Here is an 18,593-nt window from a genome sequence, read left to right as displayed (position 1 = left end):
TTACTGAACATCAGATCAAATAAAGTCCAGTTCGGTCAGATTTCACCAACATTTACTGAACATCAGATCAAATAAAGTCCAGTTCGGTCAGATTTCACCAACATTTACTGTCAGTTTCCTCTTTTTAGATCACGTCATGTGGAATAACTTCCCTCTGACTCACTTTCTTCTCTGACTGCTGTTTCTCTCCTCGTCCCTCCCCTGTGTGGCGTCACTCACTCGAGTCTCAGAGCTCATCGTAATGCGCAGATCTGATTGGCTGAGCAGCGTCACGTGTGATATTTACAGTGCATGTGATTGGTCTCCAGCCGCTAAAGCTACCGTAAAGACTAGAGAAGTTACGCTGATTAAAACAGGAACACATAGGTCCAGGTCTGCATTGAACAGCGTCCGGACCATGGTCCGCCAATTAGTGACCTCTGGTCTACACCTAATGGCACTCATAATTTTGTATCTGATCGGGGCAATGTGCATGTAAACTGAGATTTCCATCAGACTGTTGAGTAGAGTGAGTATAAACACCCTGTTCTGTAATCAGAATGTATTCAATCAGATTCCCGAAAATCATTGCATGTAAACATTGTAGCCATTGACTCCATTCATCTAGATGTTTTTCCACAGCACTTTCAAAAACAAGACCCAAATGGGAACTAATGGAACTTATGTCTGAAGTTCTAGTTCATCTCCTGCCTTTTCAAACAACTGAAACTGTCATAAAAATCACAATGAACTACTTAATCATCTTTCTAATGATTGTATCCCACTCAAGACCGCCTACTTTGGCTAATTAGCTGCCATGAGCTCAATCAGCTCTTCTGTGTAAAGAGCAGTTCCAGTTTTATAAAGGTTCTAGTGCTTTGTGCAGTGGAGAACACCCTATGACAGACTGACAGATCTAACTAATCCTGGAGTTGAAGCTTCATAAATATTCCCACCTGTGAGGATTATTGATCACAGTAAGAACTCAAATATCGTTCCACATCATTAAATTGTGACACACAATCAATATTTGTGTTTAAGTGAAATGTACAGCTCAGTCTTGCGCTGAATTTCCATGCAGTGATCTCAGTCCACGGATGAATCTTTCGGCTAAAGCGTCCTCAGCTGAGCGTGATGCCTTTTGGATCAAAGGGTGTCCATGATCAGGGTTACAGGTCCATCGTCTTTGCCATCTTCATGTTATCATTTTCGTTCCAAAATCAACCCTGTAGTTGAATTTTTTCAGCTTTAAAAACGGAGACACATCATGAATAAATACACGCCATGAAAGTCGTCCATGAAACATGTTCATACAAATGGAGGATGAAGGCACATGCAGTACAACCTTGTTGTGACACGGAGCTGCAGCACAGCTTAACATCGTCAGGTTTTCTTCACTCTTTAATGACTGATGATCCAACACGTCAAGCGCAAGAACGTCCAGACAGCACGTCATGTTTGTTGGCCTGAAGCTATCAAGCTCTGTCACGGAGCATTATATCTCCTCTGTTTGTGTCAGGGACGGCTCCTTTGAGCTCCCTCCTGTCGCGTCATGAGTACAAATGTCTTTGTGGTTTTGGAGCATCCGCAGTGAAATCACAGTCCTTTGAGTTTATTTCAGGACCATCTTTAAGAGAACACTGGACGCGTGTCCACCTGTTAGAAGAAGCGAAAATCCTTCAGGTCCCTGGTATTCGACCTAGTTTGATACTTATGTGGCTATTGCTGTACATAAAAAGCACAAAAATATGGCACAGCAGGAATTTTCCTAATGAGGCATCATTATTCATCTGTGGCCTGTGCTCGTTTTGATGTTCCTCTGATGAAAACGCATCTGCTGATGACTTGTCCTTCATATAGCGATGTGATGATTTCACTGTAAATATGGGTCATGAGCTCCTTCGTCCATTGATTGATGCAAAAATGTGTTAAATCCATTGATTATTCTGCAAAACCTCTTCCTACTTATATTCCCAGCCCATGAAGAACACCTGAACTTCTCAACACATGCCTGTTGTAATGATGTACACCAATGGTTCATTATGGTTATAACGGTATGCTTGAAGTATGGTTGAAGAACAATCTTCTCAGGTGTCTGGTTAATGGTTCCCTTTTTGTCAGTGACTAGACTCTAGAATTCAGTGGTGGAGATCTGAGTGACCTCAGACTGCAGCTCCTGCTGGACTCTCCTTGAGCGGGACCCACGAGGGATCCGCTCCAGGCCTAGTCATACTGGCTTCTTCCCTGCATCAGACGGAGCACAAACCGAAACCGGCTCACGGGTGGCGTTCCTGGCTCTGGAGAGGCTGGTCTGGTCCACCTTGGTGCGGAACGGCAGGCAGAATTCCCTGAAGCACCTCTTGAAGTTCTCATCAAGGAAGGCGTACAGGACGGGGTTGAGACTGCTGTTAGTATAACCGAGGGCGATGCACAGGTGCCAGCTGGCAATCACAAAGGGGTTCCTCTGATCAACCTCCACCAGGGTTTTGACGATGATGAAGATGTGAATGGGCGTCCAGCAGATGATGAAGGCCGCCACCACCACTAGGACCATGCGGGTGATGCGACGCATGTTCCTGTCCTTCTCCTTGGAGCCTGAGAGAAGTCGGACGCTCCGCAGGCGGAGGATCATCAGCCCGTAGCAGATGGTGATGACAAGGACCGGCACCACGAAGGCAAAGATGAACACGCAGATCTTAGTTACCGTGTCCCAGTACCAGTCAGGATCAGGAAACTTCAGAGTGCAGATGGTTTTTCCTGCAGGAAACACGACACATTTGACAAATTTACTATGTTAGAACAACTGGGGCAGATTTACTAAGACAGGCACTGATTATCGTCCACGTTTAGTGGCCCGATTTAGTGGGAAATTCACTAAGAACTTCCACACAGTGAACACAGTCACAACCAACACAGTAGAGAGATCCTGAACCCAATGTAACAGAGTTTGTTTTTTTTGTTGTGAGGTGCCTCAAGGAATAACACACAGAACGAGTTTGAGCTATGAACAAGAACTCAGATCACAGGACACAAGCAGAGCTGAATCCACTGGAACTCTTTAATTAAGACTAATTGGCCCTTATTAGTCATTAGAAATTTCACCTCCGCATTTAACCCACCTGTAACCCACCTATTTAGCATGGCAAGAACTGGGAATGACATCATAACACGTCACGAGTAATATGCGCCATGTGAACGACAGCATGTGACATTAGCCGTTACTCGTTTATGTTATGGTTATGACAGTTAAGCAGCAGAGTTGATATTAAAAACTGGGGCAGCACTTTTTCTTGTTTTAATGTCTGTGTTTCAAACTGACTCATTAGGTCATCTTATTTTCTCAGGGTTGTGACTTTGCAAATCAAAATAATGACAAAGTCGAAAAACTGAGCTGCTGCTCTTTCAGAGGCTGGGAGTTTATTTTGACAGTTTGTTTTGAATCGCACTGTCATTCGGGGCGGACAGGACGAACCTGAACCGTGAGAAATGGTGAAATCCCTGTTTAATTTGATGGAGCGCGTCCGGCCTGTTTGGAAACGTACGATGTTGGAGCCACGTGTAGACATTTCAGCTACAGAACCCAGAGAAACGACGTAAGGAGCAGCTTCAGTAAAGCAGAGATTGCACTCATGAACTCATCGTAAAATTGGAAACGTTTAAATTGTTTGGATATGATAAAGATCACAGGATGTAAATAAGTTTTAACAGAAGTAAGCTGATCTTCTCACAGTGAGAGTCGGTGCTCCATGATAATAATCTCCTCCTGCTTTGAGAGGGAAACTCCTACAAATGGATTTCGTCACCATCATAACAAAACCTCCAAACAAACGTTCACAGAAGACGGAAAACTCATCCATAACCTTTAGTATAAGTTAGTATAAAGCCTTGGTGGCATTGTTGGGATTTCTGTCTGTCTGTGATGAAACGTTCACACTGTAAATAGCAGCTATTTTTTTATTATATTAATGTTAATGTAATTTTAAAAAAAGATAAAGATGCTAAAAGTTTGTTCTAACAGTGATGATATGCAATGAGGCAAAAGCACCAAACAGCTGAAATCACAATAGATGGATGAAATTTCTGTAAATCTTCAGATTTTTCATTTCAGTTAAAGGTTTAAAAAGCGCCTGAGCTCAGGATCTCACTGAAAAACCCACACATAAAATAATATGCTACACCGATGAGTTCACAAACAGACTGACGTTCACCTTGATCTGTCACCTTGGTGACCGCCATGACCATTATGGGCACGCCGATGGCCGACGAGAGAATCCAGACGCACACGTTGATGATCTTGGCCTTGACGGGCGTCCGGAACTCCAGCGCCCTCACCGGGTGGCACACGGCGATGTAGCGGTCCACGCTCATCATGGTCAGGGTGAAGATGCTGGTGAACATGTTGTAGTAGTCGATGGCGATGACCAGTTTGCACAGCGGCTCGCCGAAAGGCCAGGTGTTCATCAAGTACTTGGCGCTCTGGAAGGGGAGGGTGCTGGTGGCCAGTGCGTCGGCCAGGGCCAGGTTGAAAATGTAGATGTTTGTGGCGGTTTTCATCTTGGTGTACCTGCAGAGATCAAGCAGCCGGAGGAGTGTTCTGTTAGTTTGTATCTGTGGCACAGAGGAGTGAACTGAACTGTAACGGCACTCCTGAATATTAACGTGCCAACAAATGTGCTCCGGTTTAACGCCACAGATGAAGCACTTTAATGGCCCTCTCTGACATCTGAGCTCCACTCATGACATTTGTGTGGTTTTAGGTACCAAAAATATTCATGGTGGTTGCCATGGTGTTGGTAGGCCGTTGTGATGAAATCGCTGGTGATTACTGTGGTGTTGCTGTTATGAAATCTAGGTTGCTAAGATGTTGATAGGCGTTTGCTATGATATCCCAGATGGTTGCTAATGTGTTGCTAGGCCATTACTAAGAAATTGCATGTGGTTGCTAAGGTGTTTCTAAACAATGCTATGGTGTTGTAGGTGGTTGCTAACATGTTGCTAGCCCATTACAATGCTACCATTTGTTTTAAAATCCTAGGTGATTGCTAAGATGTTGCTAGGTTTTCGCTATTACAGGTGGTTGCTAAGGTGTTGGTAGGCTTTTGCTATGGTATCCCAGGCGGTTGCTATGTTGTTGCTAGGCAATTGCTATGGAACTGCATCTGGTTGCTGAGGTTTTGCTGGGCCACTGCTATAGTGTCACAGGTGGTTGCTAAGGTGTTTGTAGGCCATGTAATGGTGTCATAGGTGGTTGCTAATCTGTTGCTCGGCCATTGTGTGTTGGTTGGTTAGTGTAGTGGTTAACACCTCTGCCTTCTATGCTGTAGACTGGGGCTCAATCCCCTACCAGGGCAAACACCCTACACTATACCAAGAGTCCTTGGGCAAGACTCCTAACACCACCTTAGCCTCCCTGTGTAAGATGATCAAACGGTAAGTCGCTCTGGAGAAGTTAAGATAAATGCTGTAATGTAATTGCAATGCTATCCCAGGTGGGTGATGTGTTAAAACATATATATGGGTTAGTATGTATGCGAGTCTCTATGTATTGTCTATGATGGGCAGATGTACTTTGTGAAAAGATTTGTAGTATTTAAATTGGAATGTCCTAAAAATTCTACCATTCATTTCCTATAGAAAAAAATTGTTTAAACAATATATGACTTGTTTAAAAAAATAAAGCAAAGAGCAGTAAGTTGGCTTAATTAGAGCCCCTGTGCTGTTCTACTGCCAGGTGTGGGAATGATTAGAGTGGCGCAATGCAGGTAAAATATTTGAAAGTCTTTCTGTTTTGTCTTATAATGGAAAAGTGTCAAAGCTCTCAATCCTGCCTAGCAGGAGCTGGAAACACACTGGTCCTTCAGTTTCTTCATGTTCAGATCAGTTCACAGCCCTGGCACCGTTAGAGCTGAGAGTGGATTGTGTCTGTTAGTCACACTGCAGAAAAAAGAGCAGGGCAGCGCACAGACAGTGAGATAATGGATGTGGCATCGTTTAGATTTATTATTTAGAGGAAAGTCTTCATGGCTGGGAGACCAGCAGGAAAAGGACGTCTAATGTTGTTGCCACAGTTTTCCTTTATTTCTGTTTTGTGATCAAAGCTGCGGCTCAGTGCAGACGCTTTCCTTGAAACTATAACAGGACCCTGTTATATTACTGGACATAAATCTGTCATGACCATAACATGTTCATGGCATGGTTTTGTCAATAGCCACGTTTACATGCAGCCTAATAACCTGGATAATAGCTCAATCGGAATAGAATACGTCCGTGTAAACACCTCAATCATTCAGAATACAGTTTCTATCTGATTGTTCGAGGTGGGTAATCCTGTAAATAACCTGTTAAATAGAAGAATAATATCCGTGTAAGCGCCTGTATCCGATTACATTCCCTATCGGAAAGTTTCAGTCCGTTCTGCTTGTGCGTCGCGTCACAGTGAGAGTTTATACCGTTCAACACGGCGGAGCAGAAACTGGTCTGCAGAGGAGACGAAGTTCATGCTCTGATCTTTAAAAGACGGCGGCGGGACGGACGTCCAGCTTATGCGTCTCAGAGCACGACGTCTTCCTCTCGGCCTTCTTTAATAAGGACGTGTGAAGGACGTTTTCCTGAGTCTGACGTCATTTTAAAGCAGTTAAAAACACAATCACTGCTCACTGCTGCTCATCTCACTCTGACTGGACCTCACGTGATGTTCACTCTCATGGTAACGTCTACACTAAGCGCTTCTCCCCACACACACACACACGTCTCCTGTCCATTGGATTTCCAGATGGAGAAGCGTGATTGGTCACTCCAGAGAACTCGTCTCCACTGCTCTAGAGTCCAGTGGCGGCGCTTTACTCCACTGCATTCCACGCTTTGCATTGTGCTTGGTGATGTAAGGCTTGGATGCAGCTGCTCGGCCATGGAAACCCATTCCATGAAGCTCTCTACGCTGTTCTTGAGCTGATCTGAAGGCCACATGAAGTTTGGAGGTCTGTAGTGATTGACTCTGCAGAAAGTCGGTGACCTCTGCGCACTATGCCCCTCAGCATGACCTCAGCTGACCGCTCTGTTATTTTACGTGTCCGACCACTTCGTGGCTGAGTTGCTGTCGTTCCCAATCGCTTCCACTTTGTTGTAATCCCACTGACAGTTGACTGTGGAATATTTAGTAGTGAGGAAGTTTCACGACTGGACTTGCTGCACAGGTGGCGTCCGATCACGGCACCACGCTGGAATTCACTGAGCTCCTGAGAGCGACCCATTCTTTCACTAATGTCTGTAGAAGCAGTCTGCAGGCCGAGGGGCTCGGCTTTATACACCTGTGGCCATGGAAGTGATGGGGGAGTGAATACTTTTGGAAATAGGGTTAGGGTTAGTGTCTGTAAATATTCACTGTTGGTGCGCTGCTGCTGCTGCTGCTGGACCTGTGGGGTAAATATTAGCTTGAGGGATTGATATGCTGTAGCAGGAAGGGGAGCTGGGCTGGGAGGTCACAGCATAATTTCCCAAAGGAAAAGAACATTCTCACTGAATTTGCACATTTGGCTCCACCACATAAATTAACAGGCCAATAGGTCACGCTGTGAGAAGGTCTCTTAATCTCAGGTGGGTGTCAATAGTTCAATAGAATCGTAATGAATTGCAGGAATAAGCAGGATACTGTAAATGTGCTGAGCAGCGTTATATTAGGAGGCTTATCAGGTACTCATTGTTCATGACGAGACCGTCTCAGATGTTTCGACTCTTTTGGAGCTCAGATTCACAGCAGAGGTTTTAAAACAGAGGAACACACATTCTCTGCAGCACCAGCGATGGCTTCACTTGCTCCAGTCAGAATTAAGACCCATTCACATGAAATAATGAATAAAAACACAGATGCAAATTGGTAACGCAGTGAAAACCTCACATCAAGTCCAATGTATTAAGCAGTGTTGCAGCTCATCGTTTGTGAAAGACATCATTTTCAAAACATGACAGGCATTTTTTACCTTTACTGTCTTTTCTGCTGCTTCTGGATTCAGTAAGACTCTGTATACTGTATATAAAATACTGTTCATCTTTTACTTGAGTACAATTACCACAGCACTTTTGTGAAATTTACCGCCTGGAAGAGCTGGTAGAGCCCAAAACCACCCCCATCAGATAAACAGCACTTAAAGCTTTCAACTCTGAGAGAGAGATGAGCATCACTGCTCGCCATCATAGTCACAGAAGGAGGTCAGAACACACTCTGGCCGGTGCAGCTCGGGCCTCCACTGAGAGAGCGACAGGTAGTGACGTACTTACTGACGTTCTGGAGCATCAAAAAACAGACGCGCTGCACTGTGAAGCACTTTACCAAGGTTTGGTTAAAGTTCTAAAGAAAAACACCCAAAAACGCAGCTGATCAAATGACCGCTTTGGAAAGGGAATCAAAACGAGCTTTGCACTAATTCCCAGATCCCGGACTGACTGTTCATGTATAAGTCTCAGATCTGCCGGAGTCGTTAGCCACACTCTGGAAATGTCCACATTCCCTGTTTTACGTACAAACAGACAGAATAAAACTAATTCCCTCTCCCTGCCTTTTTTCTGAGTAAACGACCGCCCACCTGCCCGGCCTCACACTGAAGGACGACTGACTGCCGAGCTCTCCTGCTGCCCACTTCAGACCAGCTGCCCACACCCAGCTACCACCACCTGCCCTGGACTAGCTGCCCACCCTACACTGATGTTCTTATGGACTCCCAGCTATTCCTACTACTAATACTACTGCTATTAATATTAGTAGTATAATAACTCTGTAGGTAGTCTGACCAGAGGAGGACGGGTCCCCCCTGGTGAGCCTGGTTCCTCCCAAGGTTTCTTCCTCAGCTCTGAGGGAGGTTCTCCTGGCCACTGTTGCCCCTGGTTTGCTCACCTGGGGGTTTTACATTCCTGTTAAAACTCTGTCTTTACTGCAATTCTGTGAAGCTGCTTTGTGACAACATCAATTGTAAAAAGCGCCACAAATAAATTTGACTTGATTTGATATAAATCCCACATGTAAAGAGAGGTCAGAGAGACTAGGGCCAGGGCAAGGGTCAACAACGTTATGCATCTGTTTGGCAAGGAACCTAATCTCAATACACATTTATAGCATGCAATAATAATAATAATAATAATAATAATAATAATAAGTTAAATGCAGTAATATAGCGCCTTTCACAAGCCCAAAGACGTTTTACAAAGAAAAGCAAAAGCCAAACAGACCCAAGACTCTGAGGAGGAAGAGTAGGGAGCAGGTTTTGAGCTGAACTTTAAAGGAAGAGAGGGTCATGCAGAGTTCGAGAGCAGCAGCACTGCAAGACCTGCTGCCCACTGTCGAAAGTCTTGTGCGTGGGACTGCAAGAAGTCCAGCGGCAGAAAATCGGAGAATGAGTCTGGATGAAGGAGCTCAGTAAGGTATACGACTGTGGAGGAGCTCGGAGACGTCTGTGCGCGATGCAGGAGGATACTGGTAGCCAGAGAATGACGGGAGTGATGAGTGCAGAGCGCTGGGGAACAGCGAAGACTCTGACTGCTGAGATCTGAACGAACTGAAGCCGGATGAGCAGATTTACCAGGGAGAGCATTAAAGAGGGAGCTGCGGTAATCAAGGCAGGAGAGAATGAAGGCGTGCCGAGCGCTTTGGCTTCAGTGTTGTTGATCAGAGGACGGAGACGTGCATTACTGCACAAGTGACAGGATCCACTGACTTAATAAGGGGCTCAAATGTTGGTGAAGAATTAAGAATGAAGCCCAGGTTTTTATGGCTTTTACTGGTTTAGCAGGAATACCATCAACATTCACAGTGAGACCAGAGAAGCTGGAAACCAGGGCCCGGATTCACGAAAGCTTTCTAAAGAAAGAACTTGAAGGTTCTTTAGACAAACAGATAAATAGATGGTCTTAATTAGTTCCTTAAGGTTGTCTAATGTCAGCCAAGCTGCATTTACAGCTCGCCATAAATGCTGTGAGACACATTTTTAATTTGTAAAAAAACGTTATTTCCATTATTGAATCCACTCAGCGGAGCAAAATGGATCAATACATCAAAGTAAGTGTTTAAAACATTTTGGCAAACTAGAATTACAGGTGATGGTGGAAGCAGCCACAGCCAGAAGGTTAGGATCACATTAAAGGACAGAACGTTTTAAAGAAGACTTTAGAATCACTCTTAAGAAAAAAAGAGAACTCTAAAGAAGTAAAGAATAAAAATCTCAACGTTTTTCGGATGAAGTTCAGATAAAGACGTCCGTGAATCCAGAACCTGTTTTTCAGGGACAGCTAACAAGACTTCAGCTTTCTCTGCACTTATTTTCAAGAAATCATCCAACCAGTGTTTAAAATCTGTAATGAGCTTAGAGACGGAGCCGACACTGAATTTCCTTTATGCTTCAGAAAGAAACCTGTTTTCAAACTATTGGGGAAGAAATCGGATAAATCCCAGAGGAGGAGGTTGATTTGCTGCTGCTCGTCAGGTAATGAACCTTTTTCTGGCACAATTAAAAGAAAAGCTTTCGCGTGTCAGAAAACGTTTCACCATAACAAACGGCAAGACTTCTCCACCGAGTGGTATTTATACTGAGTCCAGAACTAGCTACCAGTGGGTGTGATGAGTGGGCGGAGCTTAGGTTGAGAACAGCCAATGCAAGTCCGTGTTCAGCATCACCCATGACCTTTATGGGCTTTATTTTATCCTAATTGGCTTAAAACCTAATTAAGATCAATGTCTTCAGGGCAGACTGTGGCCTTTGTTTTACCCCTGAGTAAACGGCAGTTATGCAAATGTTCCTGAAGTATTTTCAAACCAAGGAGAGCCCAGCTGTCCCCTCTGGACCCTCTGACAGCGGCTGTATGGAAGATCGTTTAATATGGAATTCGTTTTTATGATGAATCAAGGCCTTGTTCAGAGCTCCAGTCCAAATTTGATGATCATATCCAGATTGTACCCAGCTTGACTTTTGATCTGGACAGCAAAAAATAAACATAAAATTTAGAATTTTTGCAAAATTGTATCCAAACCACACGTGTAGGTGGTTTGAAATGCAATTCTAATCAGATTTTTACCGACGTGCCTCAGTCTAGACGCTCAAATTGGATTTCAAAGTGTCTTTTGCATCACTCGCAACACCAAAACAACGGCATTACATCCAGAGTACCGGAAGTGATTGGACGGTGGGATGATGCACTTCCATTTCTCCTGCATCACCAACGTAGCTACAGTGTTACCACGGCAACCCAAGCAGATAGATGTCTGGACACAAATCTGATCTGATCACTTGCAAATAACAGAGTGAACAGTCGGCAATCTGATTTTCCTCCAGTCTGAACACATGAAGCCCATGAAGCACTGAAGCTAGACTAGAAGCCCCAGTGGCCTGTTTTAGATGACTGAGCAAATCTGGACCAGTACAGGCCAGTAGTATGTAAACAGCAGATAAAAGCCAAGTCAAATAAAGGGATTACTGATGGTGTATTATGATCATAATGTACAATCAACAGGCTGAGATTTGAGGCAGTTGCCTGCTTTTCCTCGTTTGTTGATGGAACGTATAACGTTACTAGGAGCACAACAGATCCATCACACTTACTTCACTGATGTAATCATATCTGAAAGACTTAAACATACAGAAGCATAACGTGCTTCACCTGGGCAGTTCGTTTAGTGAATTTAAAGGCTTTCATCTTTGTCAGAAAACAATTAGATCACATTATGATAATTATGCAATACTGATGCCAGAACTGGCAAACGAGAGCTACTAAAAAGTCAAGTAGATTAATTGCCATAATTAAGCACTTATGACCAAAACAGAAACATTTTTACTTTTATTCACCTTTTTATGATATCAGAGCTTAGAGCTCCACATAATTACTCTCACACTGGAGACGGCCGTGGATAAAATAGGACTTCCCACACCTAAATGAGTCTCCATCTCCATCTCCAAGGATCTCACCTGGTCCTTGAACTCCTCCGTCCTCATCAAAAAGGCGCAGCAGCGCCTTTATTTCTACGGAGCCTCAAGAAAGCTCACCTGTCTCCCAGGATCCTGGTGAACTTTTACCGCTGTACCATTGAGAGCATACTCACCAACTGCATCTCTGTATGGTACGGCAGTTGCTGCGCTGCTGACCGCAAAGCACTCCAGCGGGTAGTAAAAACGGCGCAGCGCATCACAGGCACCGATTTACCCACCATCGAGGACATATACCACAAACGCTGCATGTGCAGGGCAAGAAACATCATCAAAGATGTTACCCACCCAAATCATAGACTTTTCAGCCTCTTACCATCTGGCAGGCGTTACAGGAGCCTCCGCTCCCGCACCAGCAGGCTTAGGAAAAGCTTTTTTCCTGAGGCGGTTATCCTGACGAACGCTACACAGTCACTTTAAAAAACTGCACTTCCAACACCTTCAGCACTGATGATATACTTCATTCATACAACTTTCATTTGTATTGCTGCTCCCTGATCTGTACAGTATCTATTACATCTACATGTCTATAACTGTATACGCATGTGTATATAATAACCTACATTCATATTACTGCATATCTCACTTTATGTATGTGTTATGTATATATGTATATTATATACTATATATTCAATATGTACATTCCTGTATATAAACATAATACACAGATAGATAGATACATATAACACTGCATATATAACACTATATTTTATATTGTATGTCTCATATTTTATATTACATATTTCACATTTCACTTATACACACATGTATATAACAGTTATATTTATGCACTGGTCACTGTTACCACCGCACTTTATGTAAATAATGTTATATATTGCACTTCTGGTTAGATGCTAACTACATTTCATTGGCCCTGTACTTGTACTCTGCACAATGACAATAAAGTTGAATCTAATCTAATCTAATCTAATCTAAATACCGGTTTAAGCCCTGGATAGACAGTCTGCTACAGCGCCACCCTGAGGCGGAGCAGAGCTGCAGCTCTAGGTAGTTAAGACCACCAGAGACAGAAGCTGATAAACAATCAGCTTCACTGAGTCTGGATTGGAGCGTCTGTTTTTCACAGACAGCATAGCATCATTTTCAGGGACCCCCAGAATGTCAGTTTTGAGACATTCATGGTGTTCAAGAGGTTAATTAGGGGGTCCCAGACCCCCCAGAACGCCCTGACTTTTGCATCCTGTATGAGGTTGAACTTTTTCCCCTGAACCAAGAACCCGCTCAGAACCTTTCTTTGTAAGAGGGTAGAGCCACACAGCGGTCATCGATCGGCGAGGTCGGCCTGGCTGATTCACAGGGAGATCTCCAGCGTGGAGGCGAGAGCGCCTGGTCGATAAGACTCCACACAGACGAGTGAGGAATGGACACGGGCAGTTTAACGGCCACGCTGAGCTTCCTGCAGCGCAGTCAAATCAGACATAATGAGGGAGAGCGCTGGATTAAAGCATGCAGCACCTCTGATTGTGAAACTAATCCTAATTAGGCCGGAGCGCGTCGGCAATTTGAGCTGCTATTTACAAACCGCTTTGTTCTCACAAGAGAGTTTATTGACAAAAACGTTCATGATTTGGTGCTTCATACAGAAATAATAATTAATCCCTGCAGAGAGAACCACAGACGGATCTGAGAGGATGGACGAGAGCTTTGATCAGGAGAGCGTCAGACTGGTGATGAAGCTCTCACAGCGCAGCGAGTTTCTCTGATGACGTATTACTTTCACTCCGGCTCGTGCCGATGCAACAGGTGTGTTCACATCCGCTACAGAGAGCACATTTCTCCACATGCTAATGCACAATTACCATGCCACTGCTGTTGGAGGAAAACCTTGTATCTCCAACTTTACAGCAGAAGGAAAAAACATACCTTACTTCAATGTAAGTCAGTGGAACCAGACGTCTTTCCAAGTCATTCTGGGACGTTTCTTTTGGTCCACTCATCATGAAATTTACACACAATGTAAAGAACAACAGGCATTTTTAAATTGACAAACACTGAAAAATGACAAACGGAGTTACAAGGTTTTGTTCCGACTAGATAGATAGATAGACAGATAGATAGAGAGACAGAGAGACAGAGAAAGACAGACAGAGACAGAGAGAGAGAGAAAGAGCGAGGAGAGAGAGACAGAGCGAGGAAAGAGAGACAGAGCGAGGAAAGAGAGAGAGAGAGACAGAGAGACAGAGAGAGAGAGTGAGAGAGACAGAGACAGAGAGAGAGACAGACAGAGAGAGACAGAGAGAGAGAGAGAGACAGAGAGAGAGACAGAGCAAGGGAGGGAGAGAGACAGAGACAGAGAGAGACAGAGAGACAGAGACAGAGAGAGTGAGAGGGAGAGAGAGAGACAGAGAGAGTGAGAGGGAGAGAGAGAGACAGAGCAAGGGAGGGAGAGAGACAGAGAGAGACAGAGAGAGAGAGACAGAGAGACAGAGCGAGGGAGGGAGAGAGACAGAGAGAGACTGACAGACAGAGAGAGACAGAGAGAGACAGAGAGACAGAGAGACAGAGCAAGGGAGGGAGAGAGAGAGAGAGACAGAGACAGAGAGACAGAGCGAGAGAGTGAGAGAGACAGAGACAGAGCGAGGGAGGGAGAGAGAGAGACAGAGAGAGACAGAAAAAGAGAGACAGAGCGAGAGAGTGAGAGAGAGAGAGAGACAGAGACAGAGACAGAGAGACAGAGAGAGTGAGAGAGAGAGAGAGAGACAGAGAGAGAGACAGAGACAGAGAGAGACAGAGACAGAGAGAGAGACAGAGTGAGGGAGAGAGAGAGACAGAGAGAGACAGAGAGAGACAGAGAAAGAGAGACAGAGCGAGGGAGGGAGAGAGAGACAGAGCGAGAGAGTGAGAGAGAGACAGAGAGACAGAGCGAGAGAGTGAGAGAGAGACAGAGAGACAGAGCGAGAGAGTGAGAGAGAGACAGAGCGAGGGAGGGAGAGAGCGAGGGAGGGAGAGAGAGAGGGAGGGAGAGAATGTCAGCTTTTGACATAATTTAAAAACTCTAGATGTTCTAGTTCTATGCAAAAGGTAACCAGATTTTCCAATTCATGTAAAAATAATATCAGAAACTCCACAAACAATTAATGTTACTCGGATTTCTTGTATTATGTTTTCCTGCCCAGATAAACAGCTATTAAATAGAATTTTCTCAGGTGCTTAAAACTTCAGAAAAACTACTACTGACTGCTATATTTAGTTTATTCTAATGTTATATTGTGTTATTAGCAAAGACATGGAGATTATGAGCTACAGTAAATAAGTTTTTACTGAAGTGTCCAGAACTGAGCAGATGAAATCAGTGTCGAGTCTTTGAGCTCGTTTTTAATCTACGTCTAATCTGCCAACCTCTCTCTGAATCTCCACAGCCAGCGTGAATCTGGGCGTTAAGCTCCGCCGAAGCTCCAGCAGCACCAGCACCAACAATCACGCCAGCATTTCAGCCGAAGAGCCGACGGATCGGAGTTCTTTTCTTTTTTCCATTTTCATTTCTGTGGTTTTATGTAACGAAAATATTTCTGCGTGATCATTTTCAGCCTCTCTTCATCTCTCAGAGCTAAGCAGGTTTCTGTCATTGTACCTTTAAGACTGATATGTAAATGACCACAGGTCTGATTGGCTCTCTCGTTCTAACAGTACTCCTAGTTGCAATGCTCCTTAGAACTTCAGCATGAATTGGCGGAGCTAAACTGCTCTACACATATAAAAAAACACAGTTCTTCATGTGTGTGGTTATTTTTCAAACCATGAGTTCTATAAAGAACCATTTCACACGAGTCTCCGATGTGGACGGAATGAAGAATGAAGGGTTTCAGCGTGACGGTCAGTCATTCGTGATCTGAGTGTCCGTTGGTCAGTTTAACACAGAATGTAGACGGACACACGAATCCAGCAGCTGCACATGGTGAGAGGCAGATGACGTGTATCTCAGCCCCTCTTCACAGGCTCATAACTCCGGATGTGAGTGTCGTATGGTCTTGTGATGAGATGGAATGGAAAGGGCAGCTCTACGGATTCAGGAAGGGTTTGAACTGGATTTCTGAGCTGGACCATCTCAGACACACACAGATACAGAGAGTTTGATGCAAGTTCATGGACACCAGACAGTCAGTGTCCATGTCTGGACTGTACAGACTGAGAGTGACCATTTGCAACAATAAGTGTGTTTACCTGCAAAGAAATACGCGAGCAGCGTCGCCACTAGACACAGCAAAACGCTTTTGGAGCGGTGCTGAAACCAAATACATTCTCAATGAAATGAAGAAATTAAACATACTCTTCCAGATTGAGCATGTTCATATTTACTTATGTAGACCTGGAGTTTCCCCGTTATCTGATTACTGTCTGACTCATGGAGACCTGGAGTTTCCCCATTATCTGATTACTGTCTGACTCCTGTAGACCTGGAGTTTCTCCATTATCTGATTACTGTCTGACTCCTGTAGACCTGGAGTTTCCCCATTATCTGATTACTGTCTGACTCATGGAGACCTGGAGTTTCTCCATTATCTGATTACTGTCTGACTCCTGTAGACCTGGAGTTTCCCCGTTATCTGATTACTGTCTGACTCCTGTAGACCTGGAGTTTCCCCATTATCTGATTACTGTCTAACTCCTGTAGACCTGGAGTTTCCCCATTATCTGATTATTGTCTGCCTCCTGTAGACCTGGAGTTTCCCCACTATCTGATTACTGTCTGACTCCTGTAGACCTGGAGTTTCCCCATTATCTGATTACTGTCTGACTCCTGTAGACCTGGAGTTTCCCCATTATCTGATTACTGTCTGACTCATGTAGACCTGGAGTTGCCCCATTATCTGATTACTGTCTGACTCCTGTAGACCTGGAGTTTCCCCATTATCTGATTACTGTCTAACTCCTGTAGACCTGGAGTTTCCCCATTATCTGATTACTGTCTGACTCATGTAGACCTGGAGTTTCCCCGTTATCTGATTACTGTCTGACTCCTGTAGACCTGGAGTTTCCCCGTTATCTGATTACTGTCTAACTCCTGTAGACCTGGAGTTTCCCCATTATCTGATTACTGTCTGACTCATGTAGACCTGGAGTTTTCCCATTATCTGATTACTGTCTGACTCATGTAGACCTGGAGTTTCCCCATTATCTGATTACTGTCTGACTCATGTAGACCTGGAGTTTCCCCATTATCTGATTACTGTCTGACTCATGTAGACCTGGAGTTTCTCCATTATCTGATTACTGTCTGACTCATGTAGACCTGGAGTTTCCCCATTATCTGATTACTGTCTGACTCATGTAGACCTGGAGTTTCCCCATTATCTGATTACTGTCTGACTCCTGTAGACCTGGAGTTTCCCCATTATCTGATTACTGTCTGACTCCTGTAGACCTGGAGTTTCCCCGTTATCTGATTACTGTCTAACTCCTGTAGACCTGGAGTTTCCCCACTATCTGATTACTGTCTGACTCATGTAGACCTGGAGTTTCCTCATTATCTGATTACTGTCTGACTCCTGTAGACCTGGAGTTTCCCCATTATCTGATTACTGTCTGACTCATGTAGACCTGGAGTTTCCCCATTATCTGATTACTGTCTGACTCATGTAGACCTGGAGTTTCCCCATTATCTGATTACTGTCTGACTCATGTAGACCTGGAGTTTCCCCATTATCTGATTACTGTCTGACTCATGTAGACCTGGAGTTTCCCCATTATCTGACCTGGAAACACACTCAGTGATTACATACCAGTCAAAGTCTTCAAGCAAGTGAGGAAAATTCAGATTTGCCTGACAGCCCTTTAAAATCGGGCAGCACTCTGAGCACAAATCCACATGAAGCACAGATTGGTGGCTTGAAGCGCTGCTCACTGTGCTCTGCCAGTTCCACAGCTTGTGCGAGTTCTGTCCTCTCCCATCTCACTCAGAGCTCGGTTCTAGACAAACGTTCAGCTGCGCAGTTCAGTCTGAACTGTAAAACTCTGAGGCACAATCGGCCCTCGGCGCATGACTCAGCCTCTGTTTAACAGAGCTGCAGGACGGAACCGGACAAATACGCTCCTCCTTTCCTGCTGATTCATGCTGAGTGCATGGCAGAACATTAGTGATGTTCCATTTTCATGGAGTGGACTGTTCTGGACGGAAGGCCCACAGAGCGAGAGGCACTGTAATTCAGCGGTAAAATGGAAACTGACTGACCTGCTGCGTTCAATTATCTTCCCAACATTGGTTCTACTCTCACAATCAGCTGGAGGAGGAGAACTGTGAGGGAGCGTGTGGAGAAAAGCCTGCAGGCTAGACTGCTGTTTACACAGCTGGACAAATCGGACTTGCTTTCTAAATCAGATTTATAGTCATACTTCGAGCTCATATCCAGCACTGTTTCTGTTTTTCCCCGTGACGTCCATTCAGGACATCCGTGTGCTAGATCATCTCTAAATGACCATTTTCAGTTTTCTCCATGTTTCACCTTAACAGGCTGTTTCTGTTACTGCGTCTTTAACACTGACACATGTAAATGAGCTCTGTTCTGACTGGCTGTGCTGCATTCAAAAAGCAGTCCAGGCTAAAACACTCCTTAGAGTTTCAGTACGAGGAAAGGTTGAGCGAGTGGAAGTATATTACTGTAGGCTGTATACCTATAAACAACACACACACAC

General features: G+C 44.5%; 1 protein-coding gene across 1 annotated transcript in view; it reads right to left on the bottom strand.

Moving 5' to 3' along the window:
• Positions 1-251: 251 nt before the first annotated feature.
• Positions 252-18,593, bottom strand: part of oprd1a (opioid receptor, delta 1a) — a 38,994-nt gene continuing 20,652 nt past the window's right edge. The window contains exons 2-3 of the mRNA XM_017682756.2: positions 4,188-4,543; positions 252-2,736 (exon numbers count right to left, since the gene is read on the bottom strand). Coding sequence (XP_017538245.1) covers positions 2,207-2,736; positions 4,188-4,543 — 886 coding nt within the window. The 3' untranslated portion in view covers positions 252-2,206. The remainder of the gene's footprint in view (positions 2,737-4,187; positions 4,544-18,593) is intronic.

This window comes from Pygocentrus nattereri, chromosome 1 (assembly GCF_015220715.1).
Source record: "Pygocentrus nattereri isolate fPygNat1 chromosome 1, fPygNat1.pri, whole genome shotgun sequence".
Classification (NCBI taxonomy): Eukaryota; Metazoa; Chordata; class Actinopteri; order Characiformes; family Serrasalmidae; genus Pygocentrus; species Pygocentrus nattereri.
This window is presented reverse-complemented; position numbering and strand designations above follow the sequence as displayed.